A 14306-nucleotide genomic window follows, 5' to 3' on the forward strand; every position below is an offset into this window, starting at 1 on the left:
GAAGTTGTTCCCTCCTTTCCCCGTAGTCTTCTGGGACACGTGACAAGTCCCAGCAGACTACGAGGACATTCACAATGCGCAGCTCTTCTTGCGCTTGCGCAGTGGGCACCTGGCTGTGGAGACTCAAGCTGTCACAGCCGGGTGCCAACAATGAACATGCTGACACCAGGGAGAGAAGACGGCCGGTGAAACCTGCCGTGGTGAGGACACCGCTGGCTCGAGGGACAGGTAAGTGTCTGTATTTTAAAAGTCAGCAGCTACAGTTTTTGTTGCTGCTGACTTTTTTTTTTCAGCTGGAACTCCGCTTTAAGTATTGGGATTGTGATTCTAAAAAATCTCTCTGGTGTTTCCTTACTCTTTATACTACTATATTTATTTTCTTTTGTGTTTACTTCCTTGCAGATATGTGACCTTATTTTGAAAGGATCACAAATATTGATTCAATTGGGATTAAAGAATGAGCTACTCCGTGCCTGCACACAGAATGAGGAGGAAAATTGTAAAGTGATTTCAGAAGTTTGTGCAAGAAGCAGTAACTTGGCTGAACTCTGCAATATGACCAAGGAGCTGTCTACTTTGGGTGGCTGTGAACACACTGTGAACATCATAGGTCGTGACCAGCAATCACCTGAAAGCATGAACTGGCTTTTACACATTACAGAGAACAGTTCAGAGTGGCCACAAACCATTCACCTTCTGGGAGAGAAATATCTCATTCCACCCAAAACTAGCTTTCTCTTGTCAGACATTTCCTGCATGGAACCTCTTCTACATTGTAAGTACTTCTGACACTTCTGGTATTGTTTCTTCTGATTTGAACTATTGCACTCTAATGGTGTGTTCACATCTGTAGCAGGTCTTTCTGCCCCTCTGAAAAGCCCTTCAGAGGGAAATATAGAAGTAATATTGCTGCCTCCTTAATGTGATTTTTTTTTTTTTTCTTGCTGTTTTTTGACAGCTGAACAGAGATTTTCTATGTAAATACACTGCTGCAACCATGAACCAAATATTTAGCTTTAGGTTGCTGTGTGGCCTCATTCACTTAAATTGTCCACATTTGGTGGTGATACTGCCCACCCAGTGTGGCATGGAGTATAATTTTTGCTGTGGCCTGTGAAAGACCCCCAGTGCTGGCATGTTATTTTTTTAGTTTGGTAGTAAAACCACTGCTTAACCACTGTTTTTACTGCCTGGGTTAATGAGGCCTGTAGCTGTGGATAGATTTAGGATCATTCTGCCTGTAAAATGCATGAAAATAGATTACATGGCCAAATTATGGTGGTCTTCTGACATAGGCAGTGAGGAGGACAGAAGCACAGCTTCTTGGTTCCTGGCTTTGAGCCATAAAAATTTCCCCATCTTGCTAGCCCAACAGGGGTGTGCCAAACCAAGTCTGGTCAGAAGGGATGGTACTTACAATTTTATTAGTAATTAAAGAAATGTCCCAAGCCATTCAATGACAGCATGATCAGCATTATAACTACTCTTCCAAGCAGCTGGAATTCTTTGCATTATTTCAACAGGTGTGTAAGGATGCAAACCAAACCTAAAAGTGAAAAACATGCTTTTATAAAATGCTATATTCATTTATCGAGCTTCTCATCTTGCTTGAATTGTTCTAGATGAATGTTTTCATAGTTCTAAACACTGACAATACTTTGTTGTAAATTAAATGACAGTGTATAAATTGTTAAAACATTTTCTTTTTGTTTCAATCTATAGAAAGGCATCTGTAATGTTTATTGTCAGTTGTGACAACAGATGACTAAAGAACGTTGAAATCTCTTACTAATCTCTATACATTATGATTCTTGCATTCATACACTATAAAATAATTGAAAAAAATCAGAACAAAATGTTCAGCAGTATTTGCATTGCTTCTTATTCTTTTTGTGTCTCAAGTTCGTGGAAGCAGGCGAATATTTAATGCAGTGTTAAACCATTATCAACAATATTAAATTTAACTTTCAAATAGTGTTGTTGCACTGTACCTTTTATTTTTCATTAAAAATATTTAATTTTTTTTTTTTCTGGTCTCAGGTCTGACTGCCCCTGTGTTTCTCTTGCAATGTTTCCCTGACTTCCGGATGGGGAGCCTGCAGAAGGAACACCTAGCCCTGGGACTACATGTCCCATGATTCTGTGCACACTTATCGTACTGCTTAGAGAAGAGAATGCAGGAGTCCGGAACAGCTGTCAGTCTGCAGTTGATGGGTGGAACAGCTGTTATATTTATGAGCAGCCTATCTGTGCTGCCTGTGTGCATCTGTGCACAGAGTGGCAGTTTTGGTTGGGAGCGTGTACATCAGGGTGAATTAAGGAAGACCCTGAAAGACAGCAGAGCCACCCCATATAAAGAACTGAAGTGCATAACATATTCAAATTCATCTTCAGCAGAAACAATAGCCAAAAAACTATGATCATATAAAAAATTACTTTTTTCTAGTTCTTAAAAAAGAATTAGTCAGGTTAAGAGTCACAAGGGCCATAATGTCAGGTTATAGTGGTGTTTTTGATATATAGTAGTATTAGCTACACATTGCTGGTTAAAATGTGTCAATTAGTTCCCAGCAGCTGAGGCAGGGGTATGCAACCATTTTGAGCATAGTGTGCCAAAAAATGTTTTGAAAGAAACAGAGTGCCAGGTACATAAAAAAAAAAATCATCTTCACACTTTCAGTCATGAAAAGGAATTTTTGTAAATGCTGTAAACAACTTGAATAATAGTAAGAAATTAATACTGAGGTTTGTGCCTTAACACCTCAGATCTGCCCAATTCCTGCACCTTCACACCTCAGATCAGCCCCAATTCTTGCACCTTCACTCCTCAGATCAGCCCGTTTCTGCAACTTCATACCTCAGATCACCATAATTCACCTTCACACTTCAGATCACCCCAATTCCTGCATCATCACACCTCAGATCCCCCCAGTTCTTGCACTTTTAGACCTCAGATCACCCCAAATCTTGCACCCTCACACCTCAGATCAGCCCAATTCCTGCCCCTTCACACCCCAAATAAGGCCCCATTAATGCACCATCACACTTTACATCAGACTCAATTTCTGCCCTTCATATATCAAATAAGCCACAATGTATGCACCTTCACACCCCAGATCACCCCTATTCTTTCACCCTCACACCTCAGATCAGTTCTAATTAGTGCACCATCGGACCTCAGATCAGGACAAATCCTGCATCTGCGCATTTCAGATCACCCCATTTCCTGCACCTTCACACCTGAGACCAGTCCCAATTCCTGCGCTTCTAAATTTCTTAATTCGTAGTTCCCAATAGTTGGTTAATTACCAGTCCAAAATGAGAACAGGCAGCCTGGGGCATGCAACTTGACACCATGATCAGATCTAGCCTGTTTGATGTGGGGGTGAAGTAAAAAATGTATGGGGGCAGAGGATGGATGATCAGCAGGGCAGAGGATAGGGTCAGCAGTTTGTAGGGCAGAGGCTAGGGGTCAGCAGAGCACAGGGTTCAGCATGGCAGACTACAGGGGTGAGTAGGGAACAGGGTTCAGCGGGATGGACAACATGGTTTAGCAGGACAAAGGACAGGGGTCAGTAGGGCAGGGGGTCAACATGGCAGTGTACAGAGGCCAGCAGTGCAGAGGACAAGGATCAGCAGGGCAGAGGATGGAGTCAGCAGGGCAGAGGACATGGGTTAGCAAAGCAGAGGATGGGTTCAGCAGGGACATTTAAAGGGGTCAGCCCTCCTGGGGTCAGTAGTGCGGACAACAGGGCAGAAAAGGGTCAGCAGTGTAGGGGACAGTCAGCAGGGCAGTGTACAGGAGTCAATAGGGAAGAAGATGGGGTCAGCAGGGCAAAGGACATGGTCAGCAGTGTGACGGACGCGGCGTCAGACCCCAGCCCTTCTCATCAACTTGTGACCGAAGGACTAGCCAATCTAAAACCGCACTGCCACTTTTCCAGCTCACTGGATCACAATCTGTGTGCCAGCAGCCTGAGAGCGATTGTTACTGGGTCAGATTAATTACGCAATTAACCCTTCACACTGCCACCACCACATTTTTACAGAGAAGGAGGAAACTCACAAATCTTAGCAGTAACGCTATGATGTTTGAATAAGCATCTGTATACACACTGCCACCGCAGACAGATGTATGCAGAAGTTTTAAAACACACAGTAGCACTCTTCAGAGACAGGGTTTCTTAGTTTGCATTAAAAAACGTTAGAAACAGTTCAACACTTTTCAGAAAATAGGATTTATTACTAAAAAGGTCAAAATGGTGCAATAAAAATATTTACAGAAAAGATGTAACAAATATATATATTATATAAATAGAGAGAGCAATAACACAGAGATATAAAGAAAGAAGTTTAAGAAGGTATGATACTTGCAGAAGTCCTTGGTTTAAGCAGAGTTCAAGTGTCCTGAACAAAAGGGTACCTTTTCTCCCGAAGTTGGTTGCTGATGTTAAAAGGGAGAATCTCTTCATCCTCCTCTCCAGGCATGACAGCCTGTTTTCTAGTTTCCTAGCAGTGGGTGTCTACTGAAGCCAAGGGCCAATCGCCTCATTTGGGGAGGGGGTTTAGGTGGAGACCCAGGCTAGGACCAAATCCCTCCCAAGTTTATACCATGGCCAATAACCTTCACTAGGTACATGTAGCAGCCTAGCCACTGGTAGAATAATAAGCAGAATGATATCCTGAACGTCCATACATCAAATATGACATATCTTACCGTTCCAGATAAAGACATATTGTTTTCTACTCTCGTGTAGGTGCCACATAGGGGTGTAAGGTTTCAGGTGACTCGTATTAAACTGACCTATCTGAATATATGCTTTGTTTTATTGTACCTTGTTCCTGTCGGGATTTATGAATTTGTATGAAAAAGTGGTTTCATGTGGGATGTAAGTTTTACTGCCACTCTGGAATGCTTTTCATGTCCAGTGACTGATTGATTTATAGCTTTACGACCAGGCCAAGGCAAGAGTCTGACAGACATCATGGGATCAGCTAATTGGGTTTACAACCATAAAGCATATCCAGCTGTGCCCCGTGCACTCAGCACACACACAGACCACATTCCTTGCAAGGGGAGGGGGGCTGGAGGGAGGGAGAATGATATTTGCAGAGTATGATACAAAATGGTGGATCTTAGCAAAATGGTTGTCAGCGTCCATATCTGTACGTACAATTATCACAAGCAGGGCAGAGGATGGGGTCACCAGGGCCAAGAATGGAGTCAGCATGGCAGTGTACAGGGGTCAGCTAGTCAGAGGACAGGGGCCACTGCTGGCAGGGCACTCAGCAGATGTCATCCTCCCACACAGCACATAACTGAAATCGTATTCTGTTACAAACAGCCTCCATCTGCACAGTGTGTATCTTGCTACTGCAGCTGTGCTGCTGTTCCGATCTGAGGATTTCACAGGTCAAAACAGCAACAAAGCAAGCAACTACACACTGTGCAAATGACGGCTGTGTTTGTATAAGAATGCAATCTCAGTTAAGTGCTGTGCGGGAGAACAAAATCTGTTGAGTGGCTTGTGCCAAAGCTGTGTGTGCACAGGGTAGGAAAGAGAGGAGCTCAGCGGGCGAGCACAGATATCCAACTGAAATCTAGGGGGACACTGCTCTCCGGCCATGCTGAACATCCGCTTCTATGTTGGCTAAATCAGCCGAATGAAGTGGGCAGAAATGAAGGCAGCTGGGAGCTGGGAAAGAACCATCCTGCTCTCTTCTGTATAGCTAGCAGCAACTTGTGACTGTCTTTTTATTTAATGTGTGAAAGGGTGTCTCAGGCTTCCTTAGTGTGTCACTGTATATGTGTATATATTTCTGCCTTGCATGCCGGGGGTTGCCTACCCCTGAATTAAGGTGACCTGGCTTTTCTGTAATACAGCTAAGCTACAAATCTAACAATATCCTTTGGGGTAAATGAATGATTAAGGTCTGTAGCAATTTATTTCAGGGTGGGAAGTGTTTATAAACAAAGATTATTAAATCTTGTTCTTGTAGTTCCCACACAAATGGAGGGCATCCACGCTCTAGAACAATGATGATTGAAAAAAGGAAAAGAGCGCACAGATCTCAGACAAAATTGTGTAAAATGTATTAAGTAAAAACAAACTGGCAGTTCGCAAGTTTTCCACTTGGGACAAGCTCACCTCAGGCCAACTCAGAAGGGTGCCACGACCCTGAAACACTGGGACCACAATTTATAACATAATTCACAGTACTATAAGAATTGATTGCCAAAGTATGGCCTGCACAAAGGTTACTGCCACGAAAAAAAAAAAATGGGGCATGGTGATCGAACACCTCAAACAGCCTGTGATGGACAGAGATGGTAAGGCCTTGCTCACACCATACAGTCAGGTCCATAAATATTGGGACATCGACACAATTCTAACATTTTTGGCTCTATACACCACCACAATGGATTTGAAATGAAACGAACAAGATGTGCTTTAACTGCAGACTGTCAGCTTTAATTTGAGGGTATTTACAGATATCACAAGGATCACCCTTGTGAAAAAGTCAGAAGTGACGAAACGCGTCAGGGTCGTGACGTCAGACGTTTAGCCGGAAGGAGCAGTGCGGCCATTTTGAGGTGGTCTCGGCATAGAACGGACAATAAGCGAGGATGGACGGTATTTGTTATAATGTAAGCTGCTAAATAAAATTGTGTATACTTTATATATTACTCCACTGAGTCTGCTCCTATCTGTCTTGTGAGGAACGGGGATCCCGATGCTTTTTGCTGCATGAAGAAGGGAATCCATTTGTGTACTCATATAAAGGAAAGCATACTCCCAGTGAAGGCAACTATATCTGGTATAAGGGAATTCCAGAATGCTTTGAAAGCAAAAAGAGGGTAATCGTATATTATCCTATATGCAGAGTGGTGGCACCTATTTTTGGCACTAATTTTTTCACTGATCACTTATTTGTGGCATTTCACGTATTGCAGTGGTTGTTTCACAGGACCACTAGTGAAGTGGTGTGTTGATTTTCACTTCACATGTGTGATGTCTATTTAATAGTTTATTTATATCACTAGTGTGGTTGCATGATATCACCCATAATTTTTATGAAAGATAATGCACTATATCTAGTTTATTTTTTTGAGGTGCTTTTGGATTGAAGGGAAGATTTGGACATTTTCACAGTTGGAAGATTGGAGAGCGAGGATTATCATTTGCATAATTTTTATTTTTGTATTTTTATATTTTTGGTTTTCAATTTTTGGATTTGGGACTTTATTGTGGACATTATGCTAGCAGTATGAGACTGCGGGAGAGGGTGTGTGTGTATGTATTATTGAAAAGGTTTATGCTATTTTGCACTTTCAAGGGTGAAAGTTTGACTTTTCTGTGAAAATTATAGAGTTTTGATTTACCTCCTGGAGTGTTCTTGATCTGGCCAACTGTTGTGAAGAGTGTTTTCTTCACCAGGGAACGAATTCCACCACAGTTGTTTTCCGTGGTCTTCCGGGTCTTTTGGTGTTGCTGAGCTCTCCGGTGCGTTCCTTCTTTTTATGAATGTTCCAAACAGTTGTTTTGGCCACGTCTAATGTTTTTGCTATCTCTTTGATGGGTTTGTTTTGTTTTTTCAGCCTAATGATGGCTTGCTTCACTGATAGTGACAACTCTTTGGATCTCATCTTGAGAGTTGACAGCAACAGATTCCAAATGCAAATAGCACACTTGAAATGAACTCTGGACCTTTTATCTGCTCATTGTTATTGGGATAATGAGGGAATAACACACACCTGGCCATGGAACAGCTGAGAACCCAATTGTCCCATTACTTTTGGTCCCTTAACAAGTGGGAGGCACATATGCAAACTGTTGTAATTCCTACACCGTTCACCTGATTCGGATATAAATGCCCTCAAATTAAAGCTGACAGTCTGCAGTTAAAGCACATCTTGTTTGTTTCATTTCAAATTCATTGTGGTGGTGTATAGAGCCAAAAATGTTAGAATTGTGTCGATGTCCTTATATTTATGGACCTGACTGTACGTGCACAAATACTGATGGGGAAACCACGCAGATATCACTTGTAGAGACAAAAGTTTACATCAGTTTTCATGTGTGATTCAGTGGCTTTTATACACATTGCAGATTCCTGCGCAGAAAAATTATGCATACTAGTGTTGTGGTGTGAATAGGGCACATTAGAGAACGTTTTTTTTTTTGTGTGCAGAAAAAACTGACATCTCCACCACGGTGTGAACAAGGCCTAAGTGTTGTGAGCCTCCATTGCTGCTCAGCAACCGCTGTCAAGTTGTCACTCCATGTGGAGAATTCAATACTGGTTCTACTATAGATCTGTTAAGTCACTGTTTTCTCCATCCAAGTTTTATCCTGTGTTGAGCCCTAATGAAGGGGGAGTGGTGTTGCCCCTGAAACATGTTGGCTGTTTGTTTGGCTGTTGGCTCTGTGTTTATATGACTTTTCTTTACTAACAATTAAAATGAACTCAGACACTTGTATCTGGTTTTGGTCTGGACCTCCTTTCTGCATTTCTATAATTTGAGCTACTGTTGAGTGCCCTTTGAGGCCTTTCTGTGTGGGAGCTGCCTCGCCAAACCATTGAGCTTTTTTGACATTTTCCTCCATCTGACTACTTGCAAGTCTACAAGCTCCCAGCTCCTCTTTGAGTGTCTTGTTTTGGACACGCACGACTTCAAGGAGGTACTTCTCCACTGTTCACTGCAGCTTTCAATGCATTGTTTGTTTCCTGTTAACTATTAATATTTTTGGATTTTATGACAATTACTAAAAATAATTTGGTGTCAAACACACTATTTACACCACATTTCTTATCCTTATTTTTAAGTTTATCTACAAATTATTCACCATTTTAATGTTCTAAGCTGTAGATATAATCATTTTTAGTAGTGGTTCCCTGAGACCTTAAAATTATTTTAAAGGTTCTTCCATTGTTAGGGCTCATGAACACTGCAGCTGATAAACTCCTGTTTAAGGAGCTGTTCACCGTTTTTTTCAGCAGCCCCTGAACTCACCCTAATGTTTTCCTCTGTGTCCATGTACACTGTCGTTTACAGGCAGTTGAGTTTACAGTCGTTTTCTTTAATGCAGAAAACTTGCGTTCAGCAGTAGATTTTATAAGCTTTTCAAATGCTTGTAAACGCGGCTAACCGCTTTTATAAGTGTTTGCGTTTGAAATTTTTTTTAACTCTTCCATTTCCAGATGCTGTCCAGAGCCTTTTTTCATCATGAAAAATGCATGCAAAGTGTTTTCCCGGTACTCAAATGGACCTGGTACACCATACTTTGAGGTTTTGCATGAAAGAAAATGTTAGACAATGCTGCAATAATTTCTGCACAGAAAAGAGCTGGACCACATCCAAACACCACTAAAAAAAAAAAGCCTGCTAATCTCAACTTATACTGCTCTCTCTGCTTCTGCTCTATTTCTCTCAAAATGTCTAAAATAGTTCATTTGTACAGTTTTTCAGTGCATTCTGGGCATTTTGGAAGGTCTCCTGAGGTTATCTTTAAAAAACGCTTCTTAATGCAAGCGTTCAAAAACGCGGTATGCAAATGCAGCCAAACAGATATTTTTTAACCAATGTTTTCCAGCAGTCAGTTTCCATCGTTCAGAAGTGTCCCGTGTACATGGGGCCTTAAATGGTTGAGAGAGTCTGATCTAGGAAATGCAGTTAATTAGTACAGTGAACACAATCAGAGCATTAGTGTGCCATTCATTTATTGAATAATATAGTGGATGAATCATTTTATAGCCAAGATTTGGAAGCATGGACATTTTATTGCATCAGAAGCTAATGCTAATATCTGGGTGCAGCTGAAGATATAGGCTGAAGATTCTGCTATGTAAATTATAAAGCTAATATTGAAAAATGTAATAATACTTTTGTAATAATTTTACACAATGGAAGAACAGTGTTCATGGAAAAAAGGGTAAGGCTAGGTTCACACCTGATCGGCTCTGCGATCATACTGGATAAAGGTTCCTGCACCTTTTTTAAAATGCATCTGTAGGGAAATTGCATGGTGCATTTGCACCATGCAATTTCCCACAAGTGAAAACACAATGCATTTTCAAATTCGTGGGGGTGTCCTTAAAAATGAATGGCAGCCCTGTGTGTCTGTAAAAGAGCAGTGCGGTGTGGTTGTGGGTGCAGGAACAAGTGCAGTTTACACTCTGTCCCGCACCTGCACAAGTGTGAACCTAGCCTAAAGTAATATCTCATTCTTTGCCATCCCAGGTGGGATGTAATTGATTTCACTGGTTCCTGCTGTTAGCTTGTCTGCTGAGTGCCAGACCACACTATTAATATTTATATATAGTTGGCAAATAACATTATCTTGACTATACAAAATCATTGTGCTCCACTAGAGTTGTTCTGACTCAGCCTGTAAATTAGGGTTCTGTACAAACAATTTTTGTGCCTGAAAAACATTTGTTTGAGACTGGAGGTACAACACAAATTTGGCAGGATATTTATGCATTTTTAATTGGGTGTAATTTAAACAGCCACCAATAAATGTATAGTTTTTGTTAAAGAACTTTTTTTTTTTTGCGAAATATTTATTTCAGGTACTTATATAGCGCTGTCAATTTACGCAGCGCTTTACATATATATATATATATATTGATATATATTGTACATTCACATCAGTCCCTAACCCTCAAGGGGTGTACAATCTAAGGTCCCTAACTCACATTCATACATACTAGGGCCAATTTGGACAGGAATCAATTCACCTACCAGCATGTCTTTGGAGTGTCGGAGGAAACTGGAGTACCTGGAGGAAACCCACGCAAGCACAGGGAGAACATGCAAACTCCATGCAGGAGGTGCCATGGTCAGGAATCAAACCCATGACCCGTTTACTGCAAGGCAGACGTGCTAACCACTAAGCCACTGTGCCGCCCAAATATGATAGGCTTAGTACTCATGCGCACTGGACGTTTTTACAGCTGCTGTTTTTGGCTTTTGACGGGTTTTTTTCTACAGCCAGTAAACCCCCCAGCATGTTATCCTATGTGTCCATGCACACATAGATTGTAATCAACGTTTTTTGGCAGGGGTCTTTTTTGGCTCAAAAAAAACCCACAACTAGTGGAATTCTAGAGGAGTTTTTTAGCTGTAAAAACACTCTAATGCTGTAAATCACGTCAAACCAGCATTTTTTTACTTTTGAGCAAACAACAAAAAAAACATTTTTTTTTTGGTAAAAAAATGCTAAAAAACTCAAATGCAAAAAAAGGATCTAAACGCTAATGCAAAAACGCTAAAAACCGCTGAAAAACTCAGGTTTTTTAACGTGACTACACAGCTAATGTTACCAGCATTATTAAAATGCCCAGTATGCATGGAGCCTTATACTTTTGATAGAAATGTAAAAATGTATCATTTGCATTTGTTTGCAACATTGTTTATCTTTTGAGATGCAAATAAACAAGCTTGTTGTATCTTTTTTCTGCATTTCACAGTAGTTTCCATGTGCAATCTGCCCCCTTATGCTCCATTCTCCTTGAAGCAGATCTATCAGGAATGTGACAGGAGCATAGAATTGCAGGGGGTAGAAAAACATCAATCACTGCCACACAGGTTCTTCTATTGGATGCAGATGAAAAGTAGCAACAGAGAATGTTTTTTCACAGTTTTTGTGTTTAGATCCCAAGGTACATTTGTAGGTTTACTTTGTTTTACTTGACAATGATGTGCATTATTCTTTAGTTTTTCGACTTCTATAAATTAAAGTACAATGGTTCTGCCATCAACGGTACACCTTTTATTTCTGTATCTAACAAGCTTATCTTTAAATCAACCTATGTAGTGGATTCAGAGGTATTACCTATAGTAGCAAGCCAAATTATCATTTTTCTCACAAAAGTTGAATTTTTAAAGCTGTACAAACAAAATATGACTATACAGTGTTCTCAGTTTGGGCCTGATTTGCCTCAATTTATATGGTTCTCCACCTCTGCAAGTTGTCCAGTTAATATTCTGTTAGACTTGCTCTCTGCAAAATTAAAGGCTAATGTCGGCCATAGACGGTTCGAAAATCGGCCAATTTTTCGGCCGAAAAAAAAATCGGCCGATTTTCGCACTGTTAGTGGGTTAATTAGTCGACCGTTTTTCAGGTTTTTTTCTAACAGTCATGTTGGAAAATTCTCGGCTGAATTTGACGATCGGACGATTTTCCCGGCAATGATGGGCAAATCGGCCGATCATTTTACCGATAAAAAATCCGCGCAAGAGCCGTGACCTGCAAGGGACAGAAGTTATGGGGTGAATTTTATGATTTAGTCGGCCGATTTTTCTTTTTATCGTTGGTGGTAACGTCGGCCAAACGACCGACCGACTTTTTTTTTTTTTTTTGACAAATCGACCCATCTATGGCTTGCATAAGCCTATATTTAATAAAAAAAAAAAAAATACCAGCAAGATTTAAAAAAGCATGCATGTATATGTGTGTATATATATATATATATATATATATATATGTATACAGTATCTCAGAGAAGCATCATCTTTAGAAGAGGCTTCCTTCTGGGATGACAGCCATGCAGACCAACTTGATGCAGTGTGCGGCGTATGGTCTGATCACTGGCAGGCTGACCCCGCACCCCTTCAACCTCTGCAGCAATGTTGGCAGCACTCATACGTCTATTTCCCAAAGACAACTTCTGAATATGACGCTGAGAATGTGCACTCAACTTCTTTGATCAACCATGGCGAGGCCTGTTCTGAGTAGAACCTGACCTGTTAAACTGCTGTATGGTTTTGGCCAGCGTGTTGCAGCTCAGTTTCAGGGTCTTGGCAATCTTCTTATAGCCTAGGCCATCTTTATGTAGAGCAACAATGCTTTTTTTCAGATCCTCAGAGAGTTCTTTGCCATGAGGTGCCATGCTGAACTTCCAGTGACCAGTATGAGAGAGTGAGAGTGATTACACCAAATTTAACACACCTGCTCCCCATTCACACCTGAGACACTAACGAGTCAAATGACATCAGGGAGGGAAAATGGCTAATTGGGCCCAATTTGGACATTTTCACTTAGGGGGCACTCACTTTTGTTGCCAGCGATTTAGGCATTAATGGCTGTGTGGTGTTGAGTTATTTTGAGGTAACAGCAAATTTACACTGTTATACAAGCTGTACACTCACTACTTTACATTGTAGCAAAGTGTCATTTCATCAGTGTTGTCACATGAAAAGAGATAAAATATTTACAAAAATCTGAGGGGTGTACTCACTTTTGTGAGATACTGTATGTATGTGTGTGTGTGTGTATATATATATATATATATATATATATATACTGTGTATATATACAGAGAGCAAAGTATATGCATTTATCTTTTTTTTTTTTTTTTCTGTTAGTGAACCTGCAAAGCATTGTAACCACGATCAGTGGATTTTGAGTACAATGCCAGGTTCCAGCAGACTCTTCTTCCAGCTCTCTGTCCATACAGAGCTCCATACTTTCAGTTAGAGAGCTGGAGGAACTGTCGATGGACTACAAATGCAGCGAACGCCACTTTTATTTCCATTGAGAACTACAGGTCTGTCTGCCGTGGTAGATTCATTCACACAATTCTATAGGTAAATGATGCAGCTGTGTGGTGGAGCCCGTGGTTTGGGGGTGTAACATGGGCGATTTGAAAGTGGGCTCCAAGTTGCACCATGTTACACCTTAAATAAAAGTGCAACAGGGTCCAAAAGGTGGCGTTAGCCTTTTATGGGGGGCACAGTGTCGAAACTGCAGCAGGATTTCGTAGTGAAGAGTTACAGTATGTGTGAGCATCATGTTACATGAGCCTAGTTCTCAAGTGTTCAACTTGGTTCCCTATGCCTGGCCGCGTTCTAATAAATGTCTGCTATGATGGATGGTTAGTTCTTGAGAGCTTTATAACAAAAACCTAAGATAGGCTCCATGCACTCTAGCTTAAAAAAAACGTTCCTAGCAGCGGCGTTTAGAGTGTTTTTTTCTGCAACTAGAATCAAATAATGTTGTCCTATATGTCCATGCACACTTTGTAATCTAGAGGTGTTTTTTAAGCTCCGCATTTAGGAGCAGAAAAAAAACTCCCTGGTTTGTGTTTTTAAGAGTGATTTGAATGAAAATGCTAAATGCACCTACTGGATGTTAGCTACTGCAACTGCTGGTAAGAGCTGCTAAACAGCGGATCGTTAAGGGGTGGGCGGTCACTGGGTCCTCAACCAATGAATCAGCTGTCAGAGGGGAATCCAATGAATGTAAACAAAAGAGTGCTGGCATTAAAAACAAAAAAACTTGCTTGGGGGTACCACCAAT

The 14306-nt window shown here is 41.0% G+C and overlaps 1 protein-coding gene across 1 annotated transcript in view; it reads left to right on the forward strand.

Annotated features, from left to right (window-relative positions):
* The window catches only part of METTL4 (methyltransferase 4, N6-adenosine), a 251100-nt gene that overhangs the window by 34328 nt on the left and 202466 nt on the right, over positions 1 to 14306 (forward strand). The window contains exon 3 of the mRNA XM_089678225.1: positions 403 to 775. Coding sequence (XP_089534351.1) covers positions 403 to 775 — 373 coding nt within the window. The remainder of the gene's footprint in view (positions 1 to 402; positions 776 to 14306) is intronic.

This window comes from Staurois parvus, unplaced genomic scaffold (genome assembly GCF_062004578.1).
Source record: "Staurois parvus isolate SC_StPar_1 unplaced genomic scaffold, SC_StPar_1.0 ptg000015l, whole genome shotgun sequence".
Lineage (NCBI taxonomy): Eukaryota > Metazoa > Chordata > Amphibia > Anura > Ranidae > Staurois > Staurois parvus.